At 34.5% G+C, this 22,174-nt stretch overlaps 2 protein-coding genes and 1 pseudogene across 2 annotated transcripts; 1 reads left to right on the top strand and 2 right to left on the bottom strand.

Annotated features, from left to right (window-relative positions):
• The first annotated feature begins 6,932 nt into the window (after positions 1 to 6,932).
• Positions 6,933 to 16,505, top strand: LOC120260041. The gene is made up of 7 exons (XM_039267484.1): positions 6,933 to 7,077; positions 7,346 to 7,461; positions 13,354 to 13,401; positions 13,491 to 13,646; positions 15,457 to 15,482; positions 15,811 to 15,905; positions 16,362 to 16,505. The coding sequence occupies exons 3-7, from the start codon at positions 13,364 to 13,366 to the stop codon at positions 16,503 to 16,505; spliced, it is 459 nt and encodes a 152-aa protein (XP_039123418.1). The 5' UTR covers positions 6,933 to 7,077; positions 7,346 to 7,461; positions 13,354 to 13,363.
• Positions 16,506 to 17,519: 1,014 nt separating this feature from the next.
• Positions 17,520 to 18,417, bottom strand: LOC120260040. Its single transcript, XM_039267483.1, has 4 exons — positions 18,405 to 18,417; positions 18,209 to 18,313; positions 17,665 to 18,121; positions 17,520 to 17,563 (listed from the first exon to the last, which is right to left on the bottom strand). Exons 1-4 carry the CDS (start codon positions 18,405 to 18,407, stop codon positions 17,520 to 17,522), a joined length of 609 nt encoding a protein of 202 aa, XP_039123417.1. The 5' UTR covers positions 18,408 to 18,417.
• Positions 18,418 to 20,136: 1,719 nt separating this feature from the next.
• LOC120260039 lies at positions 20,137 to 21,624 on the bottom strand (annotated as a pseudogene).
• Positions 21,625 to 22,174: the final 550 nt, after the last annotated feature.

Genomic DNA, 22,174 nt, shown 5'->3' with positions numbered 1-22,174 from the left:
TTATTTGCTTCTGTGACAATATTTTTGCTACTAAAAATTTGTCTTGACAAAAGTATCTAAAATATAACTTTATATTTATCACAATTAATTTATTATATTAGTGACAAAACTATCGTAACATAATTTTTATTTTAGTGGCAATGTTTTTTTTGTAAATTAATAATTTTATTTGTGACAATAATAAACACATAACAATATCTCAAAGTAACATTAGTGACAAAGTATTGGTCACCAATAAAAATATTACTATTGACAAAAATGGTTTGTCACTATTGTATTTTTTTCTGTGTCAACAATATTGTCATAATAAAATAGATTATTGTGATAGTTTATTCATTACAATTTAGCATTTTTTTTGTATAAAAAAAAATGACACAAGAGAACAAATCATTATGTGCACCTTATTCGTCACAATTAAATTTTTTTTGTGTCAACATAATTGACATAAATAAATAAGGTTATTGTAGCCATATCACTTTGTCACAAATATTAAATTTGTTAGTGTCATGAAATTGGTCACAAAAATATGGAGTAATTGTGACCATTTGTCTAAAATGGTTACTCTTGTATTAGCATCGGAGGTATTTGTAACGGGAGGTGACGACTTCTATAATTTTCTATTATTACTAATTGTGACTCAAATTATTGCTTTTTTCGATAACTTTTAACTTGTTATCACTAAAAATACAATTTGTTGTAGTGTACATACAATTCTTTAATCTTCAATCAATTTAATGAAACAAACTTAAATTGCATATATTGCATGATGAACAGAATTAAAAATGGGGTATGATCCATAATTCTACGTTCTTTTCTAAATTTATGAACTTAAAATTCATATAAATCTCCAAAAAATCCAAATATCATGTGAGAACAAGATTACATAAAAAAAAAAATAATCCTAAATTCACAAAAATCCAAGGATCACTTAGAAAAAGAAAGGAATCAATCTAAATACCTCACAAAAAATCCAATAAAAAAATAAATTTAAAAAAACAAAAAACCTAACAAATCTAAAGAGAAACATCTATACGTGAAGCCAAAATCTCTGAAGTTTTTTGCTATTATATCCAAAATTCTAGCAAATCTTACGAGAACGCCAAAAAATGGAAATAGCTTGTTGTGATGAATCTAATACTTAGTCCTTTGATTTGGTGCCAAAAGCGATTTGTGGAGATGAGTTCCCGCCCTTTCGAATTGGTTGTATTTTTTATTCCCTTAATCCTTAAAAGGATTCCATTAATGGAGTTTTTATTTCATATGTTAGTAAAGCATGTGCATTTAATGAATGCACGCGTGGTATAATATGACCGGAAGACCTTTGCAACACTAGGTGAAACCGGCTCCATCCAAGTTCCCCCATTGCTATAGTGGTTGGGTGGAAGGGATGAGAAGTTCTCCCTAAGTGTGGTTGTCAAATGATGGTTCAAGTGTTTCCGAATTCAAGGTTAGCCTATCACCCTAATTTTTGTGGCTTGGCTATGTGTTTGTATTTTCGCAAATGCTTTAAATCTTAAATTTTTAGTGTGTTGTCAGTTTCCCTAGGTGCTGTAATGTTTATGCTAATGCTCAGAAGCATGCATATATAGTTTAAATATCTCCAATCTTGATCACAGTGTTTGCATGCTTTAGGAACACATGTTGATGATAATTTAAATAATTCAAAGCTTTATAATGGTGTGTCTTTATATAGTTAAGTATATCATTATGTTAATCTAATTTGCTGTTAGTGGAGAAACAGAATGTAAACAAGCCAACATCTGACCTCTGTTTTATGTGTGTGTGATATATATATATATATATATATATGTGTATCCTACAGGAGTCTATTAGTAGTGGTTTAGCACGTCAAATATCTCCATGTTTACATTTTTCCTTATGGATAGTGGGTGCAGTCAGGGAACCCTCAATATTTTTTAAACCTGCATGACATATACAGAAGCTCAGGCACGATCTACGAATTGTGATTAACTTGATTTGATAGTATGATTGTTAAAAGTATTTTGTAGTGCTTTAAAATTGGGGGTTATAAGTTGGCTTGTGACTTGTAATATTAGGTTTATTGAACTGATTTTTGGTCTATAGGATCTTTTTAGATAGTTGAGTTGAGATTTTATTTAGATTTTGCAAATTTAGAGAGCATCAAATAAGTAACCACATATAAATTATATTATATATACATCTTTTTGCACTGGCTAAATTTGTTAATTATTTTATATATTCATTGTTGACAATTAAATTATTGTTGATTAGTCAATTAGTATTTCTTTAATTATTACTATTTTCAGAATTATCTTTTAATTATCTAAAATTCAGATTAATGACATAATTTTTTCTCAATTATCTGAATTATTAAATATTTATTTAATTTCTGATTATTTATTATATGAATCCTCAGATAGTTTATTAAATTTTTTATTATTTACATTTTTTTTCCATTGCTTGAAAATTATATATATATATATATATATCTGATAAATTATATATTTGAATTATCTGGATTACTCATTTATTTTCTAATTTTTTTAAAATTATTGGTTAGAGTTTAAATAATTGAGTATTTTGATATTTTAAAAATGGGATCATATGATTGGTAGGATTTTTACTTGGTGGTTTATTCCATATTTGCTTAGTTTGGAATTTGTTAGTTATTGTTTTGCAAACATGAAGTATTTTGTCATAACAATTATGTCTCCAATTAACTATGCACTAACTTTATCACTAGGAGTTAAACATTGATCTTGTCGACAATTAACTTTATTAAGAAACTATAGTTTCGCACCGTTCCTTCGGTGGAGAATAACAACTTCTGATAATCAGACTTGGGTCGTCGAGGGTAAACAAATGAGCTCTAAATCTTTGACTAGGGTCACCGAGTTTAAATAAATGATATATGATATTTTATTTTGGTAATAGTGAATTGAGAGACATATATTCTAAATTATTTGACAACTTGTATTTTTTCAGAATTATTTTGTTTTGAATTGTATTTGGTAAGTATTGTAACTATGCTATGTTATTTTGTACTAAATTATGAGTTTTTGAGAATTGTCGTGCCCCAATATTTTTAGTGGTTACTTATTGGGCTTTTGAGCTCATAAATGTGTTTTGTCAATTTTTTTCAAATCAAGCTGGTCTGTTGGTAGATAGCTTAGCGGGGAGCCATTGAGCAAAGCACCATCTAGCTTTCTTTCAAGTTAATAATGTTGTATCTTATAGTAGACCTAAACACTAACATTGTAAATTTGTTGCTTTTTGTGAACCTTGTTAGTTTGATTTTGTCTTGTGTCCAGATGTTGTAGTTTTTACTTTAAATTGGTACTTCTGCTAGATGTTATCTGCTTTATCGAGACAGGTTTTGAGGCCTTGCATACTCACTTAGTCTAAGCCTTGTGGGTATACGGCCGTTATCGGTGTATTGGGCTTTGTAGATTGGGTTCAAGGTGTGACAAATCTAAGTGGTATCAGAGCCTCAGTTAAATTTGATCTTAGCATCCCCAATAAAACTGACTGATTTGAAACTCTAGACAATCATACTTGTTTTAGCTTGACCACTTGCTAGATCATAGTTAAAATTATAGAATTGTTCTGTAGTCCTGATTTTGGGATTGGATTTGCCTCGCAGAATGCCACCATGGAGAGTTACAAGTAGGAACATGGCTAAATTACTAGGACGGGCATCTATTACTAGGGAAGTCCCTACTAAAGAGGCTAACGAAATCCCCGCTGAAGGGGGATTAAATATGGCTGACAATTAGGGAGTGATGCTGGATTTGATGAAGGAAGTGGTCGGGTTGGTGTGTGAACAGAGGCAACATCAAGCACCAGCACCACTCCCACTATCTTCTTTTCCTCCGTTTGAAGCACCAAATGAGAAAACTGCGATAAAATTCAAGAGGTCTGGTCCACCACTGTTTGAGGACTCTACCAATCTTGATGAAGTGGAAGTTTGGGTATAGGAAATGGAGAAGGCATTTGCTGTGATGAAGTACACCGAAGAAGAAAAGCTCAGGTTTGGGGTGTACATGCTCAAGGGTCCAGCAAACCACTATTACAAAGGGGTAGGAGTTTGAGTCCTAGGGACAATTGAGGAAATCCCTCTTTTGCAAATACTTCACCAAGGATAAGATGGTTCAATTTGAGAGGAAGTTTATTAATTTAACTTAGGGAAGTATGACTGCTGATGAGTATTAGATGGGGTTTGACAGGCTTTTCAGGTATGCTTCGAAATTGGTAGATGATGGCCATAGTAGAGCCCGACGCTTCTAGGGAGGCCTACATGCACACGTTTGTAGGGGTTAGCTACTTTGCACCTGACTAGTTACACAGAGATTGTAGGGTGTGCTAAATCCTTGTATATTTTATGGAGTGATACCAAGGATCAGCAAAAGAAATTTTAGGGAAAAAGGGCAGAATCTTTGATTATTAGGGAAACCGTTAGTCTGGGGATGGAGAAAAACCTAGGTTGGATGCAGGACAGCGTGTTCCTCAGACTATTAATGGACCGCTAGCTTCACGATCTCGGGGGTTCCCATTTGTTCCTCCCTGTTTTGGCCAGAGGAGATGTGCTACTTATGGAGGTGCACATGCTACCGTAGATTGCAGGCGTCCTATTGGAGCCTATTTTAGGTGTGGCAGTTTGGAGTATCGTATTGTATCGTCTCCACAACAGTCTTCTGGAGCACAAATGGCATCCAGCTTCTAAAACTCTAGGTACGTGCCTGCACCAAAGCCTCAAGCTTCCTTAGGTCAACACGCATGAAAGGAGGTGGTTAGTGAGCAACCATCTTCCTTAACTCATCAAAAGGCAGGAAGGCCGAAGACACAGGGTCTTGTTTATGAGATGACTGAGGAGGATGCATATGTCTCTAATGTAGTGGTGTCAGGTACTTTGTCAGTTTATTATGCATATGCTTATGCATCGTTTGATTCTGGAGCTACTCATTTGTTTGTCTCTTCTGCATTCATTCGAAAGCATGCTTTGCCTATTAGTGCTATTGAATATGATTTGTGTTTTGCCACTCTATTGGGAGTCAATATTATTCTTGATAGAGCATGTGTGAATTGCCCAATGTTATTGCTAGTCATGAGTTGCTAGACCGATTACATGTCATGAGTATGAAAGACTACGATGTCATCTTGTGAATTGATTTTTAGTCTGTCTCCTATGTCGTAGTTGACTTCTATGCAAAGAAGGTAGTTTTTAAAATCCCTGGAGCGATATAGTTCAGCTTTTATGGGAGTGATTATGCATCACCTCCTCATCTAATTTCCGCTCTACAAGCTCGAAAATTACTCTTAGGGTGTTCGGGTTTTTTACAATGATAATCAATGCCAAATCAGAAGGGTCAGGTTGGATGATATTCCCGTGGTGAAGGAGTTTTTTGATGTCTTTCCTGAAAGACTTTTCTAGTCTATCTCTAGACAGGGAAGTGAGTTTACTACTGATTTAGTTTCGGGAACTAACAACATCTCTAAAGTCCCCTTACATAATGGCACCTGCTGAGCTAAAGGAGTTGAAAAAACAACTTGAATATTTGCTCGAGAAAGGTTTATTCGGCCGAGTGTTTCTCCTTGGGGTGCTCTAGTTTTGTTTGTGAAGAAGGAGGATGACAATTTGCGATTGTACATTGACAACCGAGAATTTGAACAAGGTGAAAGTGAAGAATCGATACGCACTACGCGGATCAATGATCTTTTCGATCAGTTGCAGGGTTCCTAGGTATTTTCAAAAATTAACCTTAGGTCAGGATATCACCCAATTGAAAATTAAAGATAATATGATGATTTTTATAATATTGTTCACATTGGTAATGTAGTCATAATGTGACCGTTATTAATTTCTTACTAATTTTTACATAGTATGATATCTCTAAAAACAAATCTACGATTTAACCTTCAATAGTCATCATTTATCATGCATTTAGTTGATGAATCAACTTTATCCATTGTATTTTTAAAAAAATTACTTAAAAACTTATAATCTCTAAAATTAAATTTATTAAAAAAATAAAAAGCTTATATATTAGGCATCTTATATATAGGTAAACTTTTAAGTTTACCTATATATAAGATGCCTAATATATAAGTAGACAAAATTATAAGTTTACCTATAAGCTACATTTAAACTCTACCCATATTTATGTATTTATGTTCAAATTTTGTCTTAATTCTATAAGCTACATTTAAATTCATTCAAATGTTTAAATTATACAAAAATAGTTTAATTCACATTAAATACAAAAAAATAAAAAATAAAAATATCAACAATCTAAAATCCAACTCATCATACAAAAATCTAAGTTTTAATAAAATATATATATGTTTGAAGCTTTTGAAAGATTAGACTTAAAACAGTTGAGCTTAAAATTGTAGGCTTTTAAAATTTTAGAGATAATAGGCCTTGTTGTCCGAATTTCTATGTTTGGACCATACATGGATTTAAATTTGCACAATCAAGCCATGTTCAGACTAGGTCTACATTAGCACAACTTCTATCCAAACCCGTTTTATTCGGACCGGCAGGTCCAGACAAGGTATTGCCATCCCTAACAAATTGACAGAAATATACTTTGTATGTTATAGGATAATAAATTTGAAATAATCATAGAATTTAATAATAACAATAATAATATAGTAGTTATTTTAAAAAAAAGTTAATATTAGATTAATTAAATAATAAATGATTGGCAAATATTAATTTTAATACATTATAACTAATTAAATAAATTAAACCCATTTCTATATTTTAAGATTTTTAAAATATATATTAATATTCTAAATTAAATTAATAATTGAAATATTTGTAGAAATAAACTTTAATATAAAATATCAATAACACGTAAGTCTATTCATATTTCAAAACTTGACTTTAAAAAGATTTTGTTATGAATTTAAATTGATTAATATAGGCCAAAAGTTCCATCCTAGGTTTTATTTCCTATTTGGATTCGCCAGCTCTGGCTATAAATACAAAGGCCGCGGGAAAAGAGATTTGAAGAGTATTTCGAGCTGGTTTTGCTTCTGAAACCCTAGGTTTCCACGGAGGAGGGATTCGATCCTGCTTTCGAGAATTTGGTGAGTTCTTGCTCGAATCCTAGGATTGATTGTTAATTTCTTTCGTTTGTTTCTGTTTGGATTGAATGAAATTGGAAGAGATCTAGTGAATTTATGATTTTTTTATCCGATTGGTCAACAGCTTCCGCATCCATGGGTATCAAGCCAGAATCTGGCATGAGCTTCACGGACACCCGTCTGGTCTCAAGGATGCAAGGCAAACCACCTTGGATGATTCTCCGATTTGAACCTAGTTTTTGAAATTATTCATCTAATAATTTACTTTCAGGGATTTTGTTCAATTGGAGCTTCCGTGCCCGGTTGTTGTTGTGGCTGATCCCAGCCACAATGGACACTTGAAGATCTTCTTTTAGAGATCAAGGCATTGGAGTTGCAGCTTGTGTAAATGTTCTGAAGGCTGGAGTGGCTTCAAATATCCAGGCAAAGGATTTAAATACAGAGCACGTGATGGGGAGGCCATTGGATGATTCAGCAGGTGACGAGGCAGGAGAAAAGCTGAGTGGGCGAAGAAGCCAAAGGATAAGAAGGTCCAATACAAGGATGGAGGGGTTCGTCACCAATGCCAGCAGGTCCAAGCCTTGTTGAGGAGGAGGTACAACTTTAGAGAAGCTGTTACGACTACGTGGCAGTGAGATATATAAAGGCAGTAAAGAAGGGAAAAAAAGAGTAAGAAGAAAGAAGAGAAAGCTAGGCCTACTGGTGCTCCGGTCATTGTCTCCGGCGCCGGTCAGGAGGGAAGGGTTTCCCGTATTTTACTATTTTCTGGTTTGTTTTCTGTGGATCTACAGCTCTGTGAGCTTAGTTCCTTGTTATCTGTTTGTTTGAGAACCTTGTTGCTATTTTGGTATGTGGATGCTTGATCTGCTTATTTGATGGTCTGGTAGTTTAATTCCTGAAGAGATCTGATTGTCATTACTGAATCTATTGATATTTCAATATATCAGAGGAGATTTTAGCTGGGGAGAGTGAGATCTTATAGTAAATTCAGTTGATTTGGTTGATTAGTTCTGTGATTGTAGTGAATTCATCACAAATTTGGTGCTTTCATTGAGTTTGAAAATGGTCGAGCTACTAGAAACAAGGATCTAGCTGCCAAATTGGATTTGATACTGATCACTATGGATCAGAGGGAGGAGAGGATGCTAACGGCAATGGATCAGAGAGAGGAGAGGGTTAAGATGTTGGAGCGAATATGGCCACCATCTCGAAAATACATCGAGACTCATCAAACTCAAGGGTATATTGGTTCATCCTCTGGACCACCAGTTCATATTGAGGCTTTAGGAGGTCAAGAATATCGAAGATCACCAACATATCATTCCGGATCGGTGAGGGTGGATTTTTCCCAGATTTGAGGGAATTGATGTTCTCCAATGGATATATAAGGCAGAAGCAAAGTACTTTTGAATACTATCGAATTGATGAGGAAGAGAGATTGCAATTGGCTGTCATACATTTTGACGGACCGGTGGTTCCATGGTACCAAATGTTGAAGAAATCTGGTATCTTAACATCTTGGACATCATTAGTTAAAGCATTGGAACATGCTTATGGACCCTCGAGTATGAAAGCCCCGCTTATGCACTGCTTTAAGCTCATTCAGGGAGGATTCCGCTACAATTATTATGCCAACTTTTACAACCCTAGCAAATAGAGTGGAGGGAATGTCCGATTCAAAGATTCTTGGCTTGTTTTTATCGATAGGGTTAAAAATGAGAAATTCAGAGAGATGTTATACCGTGGAAGCCAGAATCAATTCCAGCAGCAGTATCTCTGGCTAAATTGTTTGAAGAGAAGTACCCAATGGCTGGCAGAGCAGGAAATAGAAGGCCAATTTTCAACCCAGACATCAGTGCTATCGGCAATCCTGGTAGAGGAGTGGCCACTCCCACACTTGCAATTAAAGCAGGTCCAGCGCTACCAGCTTTGGGACCACCAACTGCACAATCAGCTCAAGTGCCATCAGGTAATTACACTCAACCATATCGGAAGATTAGTTTCAATGAAATGCAAATAAGGAAGGCAAAGGGATTGTGTTTTAATTGTGATGAGAAATTCACTCCATCACACAAATGTGCAAATAGAAGACTATTATTGTTGCAGTGGGATGAAGAACCACCAGATAATCCACAGCAAGAAGATACTGAATTTTTGGTAGAGATGGAAAACAATCTGCAAGTTGAAGAATCTGAACCTAAGAGTTCACTTAATGCTATGAATAGTGCAGCGGTAACAGGCACCTTGAGGTTTTCGGGAAGTATTAATGGGCATCCAGTGACAATCATCGTTAGATGGAGGAAGCGATGACGACTTTTATTCAACCAAGATTGGCTCAATTTTTTTGAATTTGGAGATTCAACCCACTAAACCTTTTAAGGTTCGGTAGGCAATGGACGGGCATTGCGAGTTGAAGGAATGGTGAGAGAATTATCAATTAAGGTACAAGACTACATGCTCGAATTTTCCAGCTTTTCTTATTACCAATCGCAGGAGCTGAGGTGATAGTGGGTGCATCATGGCTGGCAACCTTGGGAGCACATATGGTGGACTACAGTAAACTATCAATACAGTTCTATCATAATGGTCAATTTATAACCTTGCATGGTGATCAGGACATTGCTCCAAAACCAGTGACAATGCATCAATTGAATAGATTATCTTCTACTAAAGGAATTGCTCGAAAGTGTTATGAAATGTCTATGAGGGAAGTGGCGTAAGAAGAAGTTCATCGAGTAATTCTTTGTCCACCAAGGAGGAAGGAGAACAGAAAATACAACTACCTCAGGAGATGCATGAAATTCTGCAACAACTTTTACTCAGATATCAGCAAGTGTTCTCCATACCAGTGGGACTACCCCCTTCAAGAAATTGTGATCATAAAATCCCTCTAATGGCAGGGTCACAACCAGTGAAAGTGAGACCCTACAGGTATCCTCATAGCCAGAAGAATGAGATAGAGATTATGGTGGCACAAATGTTGAAAGAAGGCTTGATAGAACATAGCAATAGTCCTTTTTCCTCACCTGTAATTTTGGTTAAGAAAAAGGATGGAACATGGAGATTTTGCACAGATTACAGAGCTTTAAACGCCATCACAGTGAAAGATGCTTACCCAATTCCAGCAGTTGATGAGTTGTTGGATGAGTTACAAGGTGCCAAGATTTTTTCTAAGCTAGACCTGAGGTCAGGCTACCACCAAGTGCTACTGCAGGCAGAGGATAAGTGCAAGACGGCCTTTAGAACCCATCACGGGCATTTCCAATGGTTGGTTATGCCATTTGGATTAACCAACGCCCCAGCTACTTTTCAGGCTCTCATGAATGGGATTTTTCAATTTGCTATGAGAAGGTTTGTCTTGATATTTTTTGATGATATCCTGGTTTATAGTATGGATTTGGAGAGTCACATTAAACATTTGGAGGTGGTATTAATTACACTCATTGACAACCGCTTGTTTGCTAAGTACTCCAAATGTAGTTTTGGAATGACACAGATTGAATATCTTGGCCATTTAGTTTCAGCTGAGGGAGTCCAGATGGACAAAACCAAAGTGGAGGCAATTATGCAGTGGCAGGTACCTAAAACCATCAAGCAGCTGAGAGGATTTCTGGGTTTAAGTGGATACTACAGAAGGTTTATCCACAAATATGCTACATTAGCATCTCCACTTACTGATCTGCTCAAGAAGGATAATTTCCTGTGGACAGATGAAGCTCAAGAAGCTTTCTTGAAATTAAAACAGGCAATTGTAGCAGCTCCAGTATTAAAGTTACCAGATTTTTCACAGTCATTCATATTAGAAACTGATGCATCAAGAACTGGCATAGCCGCTGTGTTGAGTCAGAATGGTCATCCTATAGCCTACTTCTCCAGGAAATTGACTTTTCAAATGCAAAAGCAATCAGCTTATGTGAGGGAGTTATTTGCAGTTACAGAAGCAGTGGGGAAATTTAGGCATTATTTGGTTGGGCACAAGTTCATTATTAGAACAGACCAAGAAGCATTAAAACACCTGTGTCAACAAGCTATACAAACACCAAAGCAACAGAGATGGCTTCCGAAATTATTGGGGTATGACTTCTCTATTGAGTATAAACCAGGGAAAGAGAACATTGCGGCAGATGCATTGTCAAGGAGCTTTATGGCTTTTTCTTCTATACAGTATGATATCATTTCTATGATTCAGCAATCACAGTTGGAGGATCCTGTTTGTGCACCCATCATTCAACAATTAGAGTCTCAACAGTTGGTGGATACAAAATATGTCTGGAGAAATCAACTATTGTGGTATGAAGGTAAGATAATGGTGCCAAATAATACTGCAATTAGGTCATCATTACTGTATGAATACCATGCAACTCCAGTAGGGGGACATGCAGGTTCATTGCGAACTTATGCAAGAATGGCATTACAATATTATTGGCAAGGAATGAGGCAGGATGTGATTCAATTTGTTAAGAATTGCCTAGTTTGCCAAAAAGCAAAATCTGCTCACACTTACCCTGGGGGGTTATTACAGCCATTGCCAGTGCCTCAACAGATTTGGGAAGACATTGCAATGGACTTTATAGTGGGATTACCAATGTCCAAAGGATTAACAGTCATTTATGTGATCATTGATCGTTTATCTAAGTTTGGACATTTTATTCCTATGAAGGCAGAATTTAACAGTGCAAGTGTGGCTGAAGCTTTCATTAACAACATAGTTAAACTTCATGGAATTCCTAAGTCGATAGTGAGTGATCGTGATAGGACTTTCATGAGTAAGTTCTGGCAACATCTTTTCAAGGCAATGGGAACTTCTTTAACTATGTCTTCAGCATATCATCCACAAACAGATGGGCAATCAGAGGCTTAAATAAGTGCATCGAGCTATATCTGCGTTGTTTTGTCTCAGAAAATCCAAAAGCTTGGGTGGAATTACTACCATGGGCACAATATTGGTATAACACATCTTTCCACAGCAGTGCAGAAATGTCTCCATTCAAAGTGGTTTATGGAAGAGATCCCCCGCAATTGATTGCTTATTATTCAAATGAAAACGACCCTCCTGAGGTAGCATTACTTCTACAACAAAGAGATAAGACTTTGGCACAACTGAAACAAAATCTTCTTAAGGCTCAAGCAAGGATGAAGAAGATGGCAGATAAAAAATGCACAGAGGTATCTTTTGAAGAAGGAGATTGGGTATTGGTTAAATTACAACCATACCGACAGCACTCATTAGCTTTGAGAAAGAATCAAAAGTTAGGCATGAGGTATTTTGGGCCCTTCAAAGTTATACAGAAAATTGGTGCTGTCGCATATAAGTTACAACTGCCAATTGAAGCTCGCCTACACCCAGTGTTCCATGTATCATTGCTAAAGAAATGCAGTGGAGATCCACAGACTTTTACTCATGCTGTTCCACTACCATTACTAACCACAGAGGAAGGTCCACTATTGCAACCAGCATCGATATTGCAATTCAGAAAAATACTTCATAATGGACAGGAAATTTTACAAGCTTTGGTACAATGGGAGAGTTTTCAAAACGGGAACAGCACATGGGAAGATGTTGATCAGCTTAGGAAACACTTTCCTCAGTTAGACCTTGAGGACAAGGTCAGAGTTAATGGAGAGGGTAATGTTCTGAAGGCTGGAGTGGCTTCAAATATCCAGGCAAAGGATTTAAATACAGAGCACGTGATGGGGAGGCCATTGGATGATTCAGCAGGTGACGAGGCAGGAGAAAAGCTGAGTGGGCGAAGAAGCCAAAGGATAAGAAGGTCCAATACAAGGATGGAGGGGTTCGTCACCAATGCCAGCAGGTCCAAGCCTTGTTGAGGAGGAGGTACAACTTTAGAGAAGCTGTTACGACTACGTGGCAGTGAGATATATAAAGGCAGTAAAGAAGGGAAAAAAAGAGTAAGAAGAAAGAAGAGAAAGCTAGGCCTACTGGTGCTCCGGTCATTGTCTCCGGCGCCGGTCAGGAGGGAAGGGTTTCCCGTATTTTACTATTTTCTAGTTTGTTTTCTGTGGATCTACAGCTCTGCGAGCTTAGTTCCTTGTTATCTGTTTGTTTGAGAACCTTGTTGCTATTTTGGTATGTGGATGCTTGATCTGCTTATTTGATGGTCTGGTAGTTTAATTCCTGAAGAGATCTGATTGTCATTACTGAATCTATTGATATTTCAATATATCAGAGGAGATTTTAGCTGGGGAGAGTGAGATCTCATAGTAAATTCAGTTGATTTGGTTGATTAGTTCTGTGATTGTAGTGAATTCATCACAGTACCCTTCTTCCATGGCAGTTGCGGTGCGTTTGAAAGAAATCATGCAGCCGTAAGTGTGCCTCAGCTTCTGTTCGCTGATTTTCTATGCTGTTAAATTACTGTTTTTGTAGTGTTGGTTTCTTGAACTTTCTTTTGCAGGGATTTTTCTCAAGGACATGAGATTAGTAGTTGTAAGCCTTTCAGAATGTGCATATCTGATGACGATCTCAAGGATTTTGATAGTGATGATGGAGAGAGGTCTGATATGAGTCCAGGGAAAGGCACTCGATTTTCCTGTGCTGATTTTGATTTGAGGTAATTTCTGCGGTCATCTCATTTAATTGTATTATTATGCAAGATAAATTTGATATTGTTCCAGAAATCATGATAAATCTTTGCAGTTGTTTGGTTTATTGGTTGTGAGGGGGTAGGGTGAATTACATATTGGTGATCACAAAGCCTGTGTGAGAACTTATAAAATGGGAAAAAGCATAAAGAAGAGACAAATACAAATGGACTAGATTATTTTGCTAACTAGGGAGGATGAATAAGTTGATAGGAGTTGGACATATTTGAACATGGCTGGAAATGGTGATGCTCAAACCATTGCTAGTAAACAATTTCTTTCATCTTCAAACAATGTCATTCCCTGAGATTGCCATATTTTTATGACAGTGGCTTATCAAAGTAATCAACAAATGTTTACCCTATATCAAGCTATGAAACAAAATAATATGCATTTAATTACTGTAAGTCCCTTCGTTTATTTATGACTTTGTAATTGACATAATTAGGTCAATGATTTGGATAGATGCTTAGAACTTTTGGTGGGGCAAAATGGTCTGTCAGAAAACTTTTGTTGGTGTCAATGGAAGACTGAAATTCTGCCGTTTTGTCAAAGTTTACAAGGGGCCCCTTTGTTTCCCTTGAATCCTTGATGAAAGAACTCAAAAATCAGCATGAAGCGAGGATAACTAGAAAGGATGTCATATCAAATAGAAAGTATGAGTTCACCTAGATTTTGTTTGAAATTTTGTATGTCCAAAAGTCGAACTGATTGTATTTATCAGCAATATGGTGCCTGCAATAGATCTATATTAGGTTTGATGTTGTTAGCAAGTATTCTTTTTAACGTCACTAAAGGCAAGCTTTGGCGGATGACTTAATCAAAAAGTTTGTTTATATATTTGCACATTCAATTATATCTTGGATGAACGTGACATGACCAACTTTGCTAGCTATCTGGAAAATACAAACCGGGACCTATGAAGTATCCTCCAAGAGATTGTGACACATGAGTACTCGAGACTTTGAAAATAAACAACGAAATAAAATATAGAAGAAGACAAGAAAGGAATGCGATCAAACTTATCATTTTTCTTTGTTGCATTAGTTAGCCTATACCACATGGATCTTGTGCTGAAGTATGATGATAAAATCACCATCTTTTGCATTCTAACTTCATATTCTTCTTGATGTTTCCAGCAAATTTCCTTCAAGTACTTTTCAAATTAATTTCCTTTTGGGTAATTTTTGGATTCCAGTTTTCATGCAACTGATTTCAAGATTTCGAACTTTATATTTCACTGGTCTAGATTGATTCTACTTAGCATATTCATCAACTTGGCTGGTCAATATTGATTATAATCGGTGACTATTAAGGGAATAAGCATCCATTGATTCACACATGAGACTTAGAGAAGTTGGGAATTTCAGGATAACCAAGAACTATTATAATGCATTGAGTAATGAATGAACCTACAACCAAACAATCAAATGCATGCGTTTATGTGTGAACAAACAATCAAATGCATGCGTTTATGTGTGAAAGATCATTACAATAGTTCATGTTCCGACCTTAACCTTTGACTAAAAATTGGCATTCTCAACCTGATTATGTTACAGTCCTTTGGTACATGTTTCAGTACTATATAGATCTTTCCATCAAACTTGGACCTACTGTATAGCTATCTATGATTCTATATTTATGGACCTTGGGGGCTGCCTTGATATACTATGTTGAATCATAATAGCTTGCTTTATTGATTTTCTAGAAGTTGAACAACTAGTAATTATCATCATTTTTTTCCTTCAAATGTGCTTTTACTAAACACCTTCATCCCAGTGACTCAGAAAGTTTCGAGGAGGAGGGTGTTGGGACGCAGTGGCTTAGGACCATAGTCCCACATCGCCTGTGGGAGACGCTTCCCTCTAGTTGATATACTACCACCAACCCTTCCTCGAAGCTGCGGTTATGGAGAAGTTAGGGGTGGTGGGTCCCTGTCTTAACATGGTATCAGAGCTATGGCTAGGATCTTGGGTCCCACATCCGCTGTGGGCCCAGAGGGGTGTTGGGACGCAGTGGCTTAGGACCATAGTCCCACATCGCCTGTGGGAGACGCTTCCCTCTAGTTGATATACTACCACCAACCCTTCCCTATGGAGAAGTTAGGGTGGTGGGTCCCTGTCTTAACAGAGGGATATCTCAAGATCACACTTCATTTGCCGTATAAGAAAAGTTACGAGGAGAGCATCTTATTTGAATATGAACTTGAGCGTGAGACAAAAGTTAAGGTGTATATTCCATATGCTTTCCCATTTTACTTCTGTAATATTGGTTTCTGGTATGCTTGTATAGTTTTTCCTTGAAAATGATTAATGACTCAACCATGTTGCTGGTGTTTTTGGTTGGATCTCTAATAAGGTGTAACATAGATTTTGAAGTTTGAATTTGGTCTAGATGTTAAATTTCTAATTAAAATTATATTATTCCTATTAATGATTGATAGTTTTTAATTAAATGATGATACCAATTATTATGACAATGTTTATTCTAAGGATGCCAATTAAATTTTGTATGTGTGCACAAGAAACACGATAGGCCTTAATGGGACTTCAAGTTCTCTTTTTTTGAAAGAATGTTCATACATTACGTTTGGCATCATTACTATCTTCTTCAATTACAAATATGTCAGGTGTAAACTATCTGGTGTTTTGTTTGACATTAAGATTTTGTTCTTTAATTATCAGGAAGCTGTCAGGTGTAAATTATCTTCTTTGGAGGCGAGCCTAAGATTTGAAAATGACTTTGCATTAATTCGTGTTGCAACATTTGTTCGGGAAAGGAAAGAGGCAAATGTGAGATTGGATAAACAGCATACGCGCAAGATGTAAGTTATTCTGGTTTTCTTGATAATTGTTTTCAGTTTATGTCATGATTGAAATGCTTGCAAGCCATGTTGCTTTGCAAGTCATGTATAAGTTCAAATATAATCTAAATTGTGTTGAACCTTGGCATTGATTGAACATAGTGGTTGATGTAAATCTCCCTTTTATTAATTTATTAAACACAAAATCAGAACTTAAAAGGCATTGAAGATGTCTATTTATCATTTTTATTTGTGAATTAATGTTGTTTAGATTCTCTAGAAATTGAAGATAGATGTAAAGTTCACTACAAGAAATTATACTTTTTGTGATAATCAAAGTCGCTACTAAAAGAAGTAATTTTGGTCACTAATATTAATAGTGGCCATTTTTTTAGTTCGTCACCTCTTGTCACAAGTACCTCCGTAGCAAATACAATAGTGACCACTTTAGAAATTTGGCCACAATTACGCAAAAAAAATTGTGACCAAATTATTGTCACTAAAAACTTCAATATCCGTGATCAAACAAAGTGGCCACAAATACTAAACATTTAGCGGCTAAATTGTTGTCACTAAAAACTTTAATATTTGTGATAAAATTGTATTGTCACAAAAACCTTACTATTTGTGACAATTTTGTTGACACAAAAAAAATATGAAATAGTGACAAGTAAAGTAGTCACAATAGTTCATTTTATTGTGACACCATTGTTGACACTAAATAATTGTAAATAGTGACAAAATATTTTGTGACGGGTGTTATTTTCATTAGTGACTATTACTTTGTTGCTAATGTTTTTTGAAATAATGGAATTAAAAATATTATCTGTTACGATAGTATTGTTACACTAATTTTGCACTAATGTAATAAATGTGTTACAAATAATATTATTTTATACAAATTAAAACAATCACATCGTAACAAAATAAAGAAAATTATTAATATTATATAAAATTATTCAAAATGTACAAAATTTAAATTTCAAATATATAGATTGAAAAATAAAAACAAAACAAAATTATAAAATAAATAATTATTCTAAACTACTCTCCAAGATGAGGCACTCCCTATGCATTTGATTCCTACAAAACAAACCAAAAAAAGGAATCAAATAATTAGTTTATATGAAATTGAGATTTTAATTTATAATAGTATAATAAAAATGATAAGAAATTATACTTACTATTTAACATTTTATAAAATTTTATAGTTACATGACTAGTTGGGGCACTTGATGTTGGGCTAGTTGATGGATGTCCAATTGGGGTAGATGGATTGAGTAAGATACTAGGAATTAATCCACTATCTCCCAAATGCGCAAAAATAGTTGAAACTTGTTTCATTTCCATGGCTTGCTTCTCAATAGCTACGTGTTGAGCTTGAATCTTCTCTTCTTGGTTTTTTGTGATTTCATTTAGTCTAGCAACCTCATCATCTAAATCATTTGCACGCTTTTTTGCAGCCTCAGCTTCTACTAAAATTTGACTGTTTTGTTGAAATGTAGATGTTATCCCTTTAAGACCTAAACCACGTGAGTAACTTGACTTTCTTTCTAAAACAAGACCAAAATGCTCAACGAGTGGTAAAGGTGCAGATGAAATCTTTTCTCTATTCTTTTCACCCTCTTTTTGAAGTTTGTCCTATATATTAATATAAAAATTAAGAATTCAGTAAGGTAATTTTAAAAATTTCTTATAAGAAATTTTAGTTTGACTATGACTCCATACCATTATTTCTTCACCATTTGGAACAACCCAAGTTCCATTTGGTCTTTGTCGTGATAACTTCCAAACTTTAACAGCATCTGGCCATTCATCAGAATCTTTATCTTTCTAAAATAACATAAAAAATCAATAATTAATTGAAACATTTGTTTAAAATACAAATTTAAATTTAAAAATATGAATTAAAATTTTTCTTTACCATATCATATGCTATCTGTATAATTTACTTTGTGCCACTAACTGCTTTCAACACTTGATTTTTGCTATTATTTGTGTTTCTTTCACTTTGCTTCTGCATATAAATAAACAATCTATTTCTAATAAAGAAGTCAACTAGAAAGATAGTTAAAGTAGTTATTTTAAATTTACCTTAAAGTTTTGAGTCTTCCATTTATTGTCAATCAACCATTGCCAATCATCTTTATCCACATCCTCTGGACAATCTTTGCCCTTAAGATACTTTTGGTGCAAATGATAATGCCTATTTCTATATTGTGATTGTATTTGTTTCATCACAAAGGGTTGCACCTCATTTGAAAAATTAAATTTGTCCTGAAATTTGTATAAAAGAATATAGATTAAATAATTTCAATAATCAATTTTCTTCTGAAGAAAAGAATTTAGAATGTACATCACAAGTTGATTATGATTCCCTTCCAAACATATAGCTTAATAATGGAAGAATTTTGTAATAAATAAGTAAATGTGACATGTTAAAATAGCTACATATGTGCCTAAAATATTAAATTTGTTCTAACTTCGAACTTTAAGCCTTATATATTAAGAATTTGTAAATAATTATTCGTACCTTTAAAAATATCCATATTGTCTTGATATCTTCATCAGGAATCTTTGTCCAACAAGAAACCTGAAGTGGTGCAAGTTGCCGAATGGCCAATGTGACTTTTGATTTGAAAAGATTGGCATGCTTACCGCATACTTTATAGTATGGAGGAGGAAATTGAATATCGATTTGTTTTCCTTCGGCCTTCTTCTTGGCAAGCTTTATATTGATAGTTGGCCCTCGTCCACGTTTTCTAGAACTACTATTTCCTATTTAGAAAAGTAACAATTAATAAACATATAATATTACATATAAAAATTTATTAATACACCCATATAATTTTAAACATCACGTCACCTGTGGCAACAACAACTTGTCTTCCAGACCTAGATGCTTTATATGAAGTTCCAATTATAGTATTGGAATGTTGAGTATGAACATCTTTATCTTGAGACTCATCTACCATCTGAGGAACATTTTCTTCATTATCTGAACTTTCCATATTTTCATATCTTTCAATGGCAGCCATCTTAAACTTACAAAGATAAGTACTTATTAGGAAAGCAAGCAAAATAAACATTGATTAAAAGGTGTATTAACAATTAAGTGTTCCATTATTAAAATTAAACTATATAATACCTGGAATGGCATCTTTGTCAAAGGATCAATATCACCTTTAGCTATACCTTGAACCAACTTTTGTGGTAGCCATGTAAGATTAGTTAAGATCTCATAGATATTTTAACAAAAAAAGAAAACATCTATAATGAAATATGACTGGATCTACCCAGATAGCAAGGATATGGGCCTCAAAAACTCCAATTCAAAATCACAGAAATCATGAGGAATGATCGACAAAGTGCCGCGATATCCTCTTTGTAGTATCTCATAAACTCTTTGGTGTTGAAATGCCCAAATGAGCTAAAAGTTTCCTCATAGAGTAATTGGAATGGTGACTAGAGCTGCTACCTCAATTGTGATTAACCTAAAAGAACTATCAACTATATTATTCATTAACCAAGACATTGGTACATTTCATGATACTTGAGACCAAACATATGAGATTGTGCCCAACTTCATGGCGTTCTTATCGTATCATTGGAACATTTGCTTAAAATAGAAAGTATTCAATGGATGAAGAATTTCTTTACCTTCTCTGCATACACTCAGAACTTTTGGACAAGAATGCACGTAGCCTTTCGTTTTCAAAGCCAATGCACCGAACCCAATGATTGTGTAGGTAGTCACATCCACTAAAAATGCACATCTCGAGTAACATATTTTTAGTAAATCCACTAAAATCAAGATCTTTATTTTTCCTAACATTTGAGACACTCTAGAATTCAACTTTTCATCAAATTTGTCCATTGCAAAATAATCTGATATTCCAAAATTATAATTTTTAAAATGCATATATAAAAGGATGACATCATGAATAAAAGACTAGCTATTGAATGACTAGTGGAAGGTGCATTGCATATAAATTAGAAAAGTTGAGTTTAATGTATGAATTTAAATTTGTATATAACTTACTCTATCACACCCAAATGGTATTAAGTCTGAGTCCTCAGTAATGACTACATCAACAAGCTTATTAATGGACATAAACGACATTTGGGCATCAGCCTCATAGGGCGCCACAAGATAATGAATTTTTTCCTTCTTCAAAATTGAAGTGGTTTTAGCTTTGCAAGAGCACTTTCAAAATACACTATGAATAAAAACATGAAATATGGTAGAAACTAGAAGATATCTTTTTTTACCCAAATTAAATTTTTATTATTACCTGGATTAACTCCCAGGCAATTGATGGTGAGATATCAATAGCTTTTTGGAAGCATTCATAAGCAGACGAGGAATTTCCATTAGCCTCATGTTCAAGTGCTCGTTCAAGGTTTTCTTTCCTCACCCTGCATTGTTAAAGTTACTAAGATAATTATCACAATGGTTACTATTAAAAAACTATTATTTTAAAATAAAATTTGCTTACTTCAGGAACAAAACCTAAGAATAAAATTGAAAATTGCTATTGCATATGAAAATTGAAAAATGACCTATCAGTGCATGTTAAGATTAAGAGAACCCATTGTCATATACCTGGCACGCTTTGTTTCTACATCAATCTTCATTGGCATGAGGCCGCCATCAAATATAAGAATAGGTTTGACACCATGGCTACGTAATAGATTCACTCTATGCATGCAATAATCAGTATGCCTGAAAATTTATAAAAGCATATAGATGGATTAAACTATTAATTTATTCAAACAAATAAAAGAGTATCTTTTCAATATTTGTAATTTTAGAAAAATCAAGCTCTTAGATCCTTGATTAAATGTAACATCATAAGCAAGTATATAGTTTTAGAAATAACACAATATTCATAAAAATGCTTGATTAACTATTCATATGCTTGACAATCTACTGCTAAGATTCGTATTACTACTCATTAACTGTTAATGGCAAAACCAAAAATCACTAGTAGGGGAATAGCCTAATGTAAAAATAATCATGTAGCAAGGCAATTGTCTCCCATTAAAAATAATGCGATTATATAATGATTAAAAACAACCATATGTATTTTGTTCAATGATCAAAATTACATTTGCATTCTTGATAACTCTACATGGCACATCACCTAATATCATTTCAATGTCATCGTCATTTATTATATTTACATTGGTCAGTTTTGATATCATATTAAACAATAAATAATAAAAAAAACAATGAATTGTCTAGCCTATTGGGCAAAAAAACTAAATAATGTCCTCATTAATGCATGTTGTGGTATCTTTGATGAACGCTACAAAGGAATCCTATCTCAAGAATCTAAATCTTTGACACTAATAGCCCATCTAGAGATCAGTTCACATTGGATAATATGAGTTTTTATTCTTAGATTTTGTTCCTAAAAGGAAAATTGTTGTTTTGAGGTTTTTGTTTTCTTTTTTAAATGGTCAAGTAATATGAGTTTTGGTAAGTTTTTGTGGCTTATTAGAGTACTGCATGCACCCTCTTTGTGTTTTTTTTAAATGGTCAAGTAATATGACTTTTGGTAAAGTTTATACCCAAGGAACAATAAATGGTAGATTTTATGGATACCAAATTTCTTGTAATCTTGTATATTTAATCTTGAGTTGTACAATGACATAAACAACAATTAAAAATAATAGAGTCAATATTAA

The sequence above is a fragment of the Dioscorea cayenensis genome, chromosome 5 (genome assembly GCF_009730915.1).
Source record: "Dioscorea cayenensis subsp. rotundata cultivar TDr96_F1 chromosome 5, TDr96_F1_v2_PseudoChromosome.rev07_lg8_w22 25.fasta, whole genome shotgun sequence".
Lineage (NCBI taxonomy): Eukaryota > Viridiplantae > Streptophyta > Magnoliopsida > Dioscoreales > Dioscoreaceae > Dioscorea > Dioscorea cayenensis.
Note: the sequence above shows the minus strand (reverse complement) of the source record. Positions and strands in the feature narration are given on the sequence as shown.

Bases quoted from the DNA above. Each gene is read 5' to 3' on its own strand.
- LOC120260041 (XM_039267484.1), top strand. From the start codon at position 13,364: ATGGCAGTTGCGGTGCGTTTGAAAGAAATCATGCAGCC. The intron at 13,647-15,456 runs GTAATTTCTGCG...CCTTCATCCCAG, and splicing joins TGTGCTGATTTTGATTTGAG to TGACTCAGAAAGTTTCGAGG. The intron at 15,906-16,361 runs GTGTATATTCCA...TTTAATTATCAG, and splicing joins AGCGTGAGACAAAAGTTAAG to GAAGCTGTCAGGTGTAAATT.
- LOC120260040 (XM_039267483.1), bottom strand. The intron at 18,122-18,208 runs GTATGGAGTCAT...ATTAATATATAG, and splicing joins CAAATGGTGAAGAAATAATG to GACAAACTTCAAAAAGAGGG. The intron at 17,564-17,664 runs GTAAGTATAATT...TTTGTTTTGTAG, and splicing joins ATTTTATAAAATGTTAAATA to GAATCAAATGCATAGGGAGT.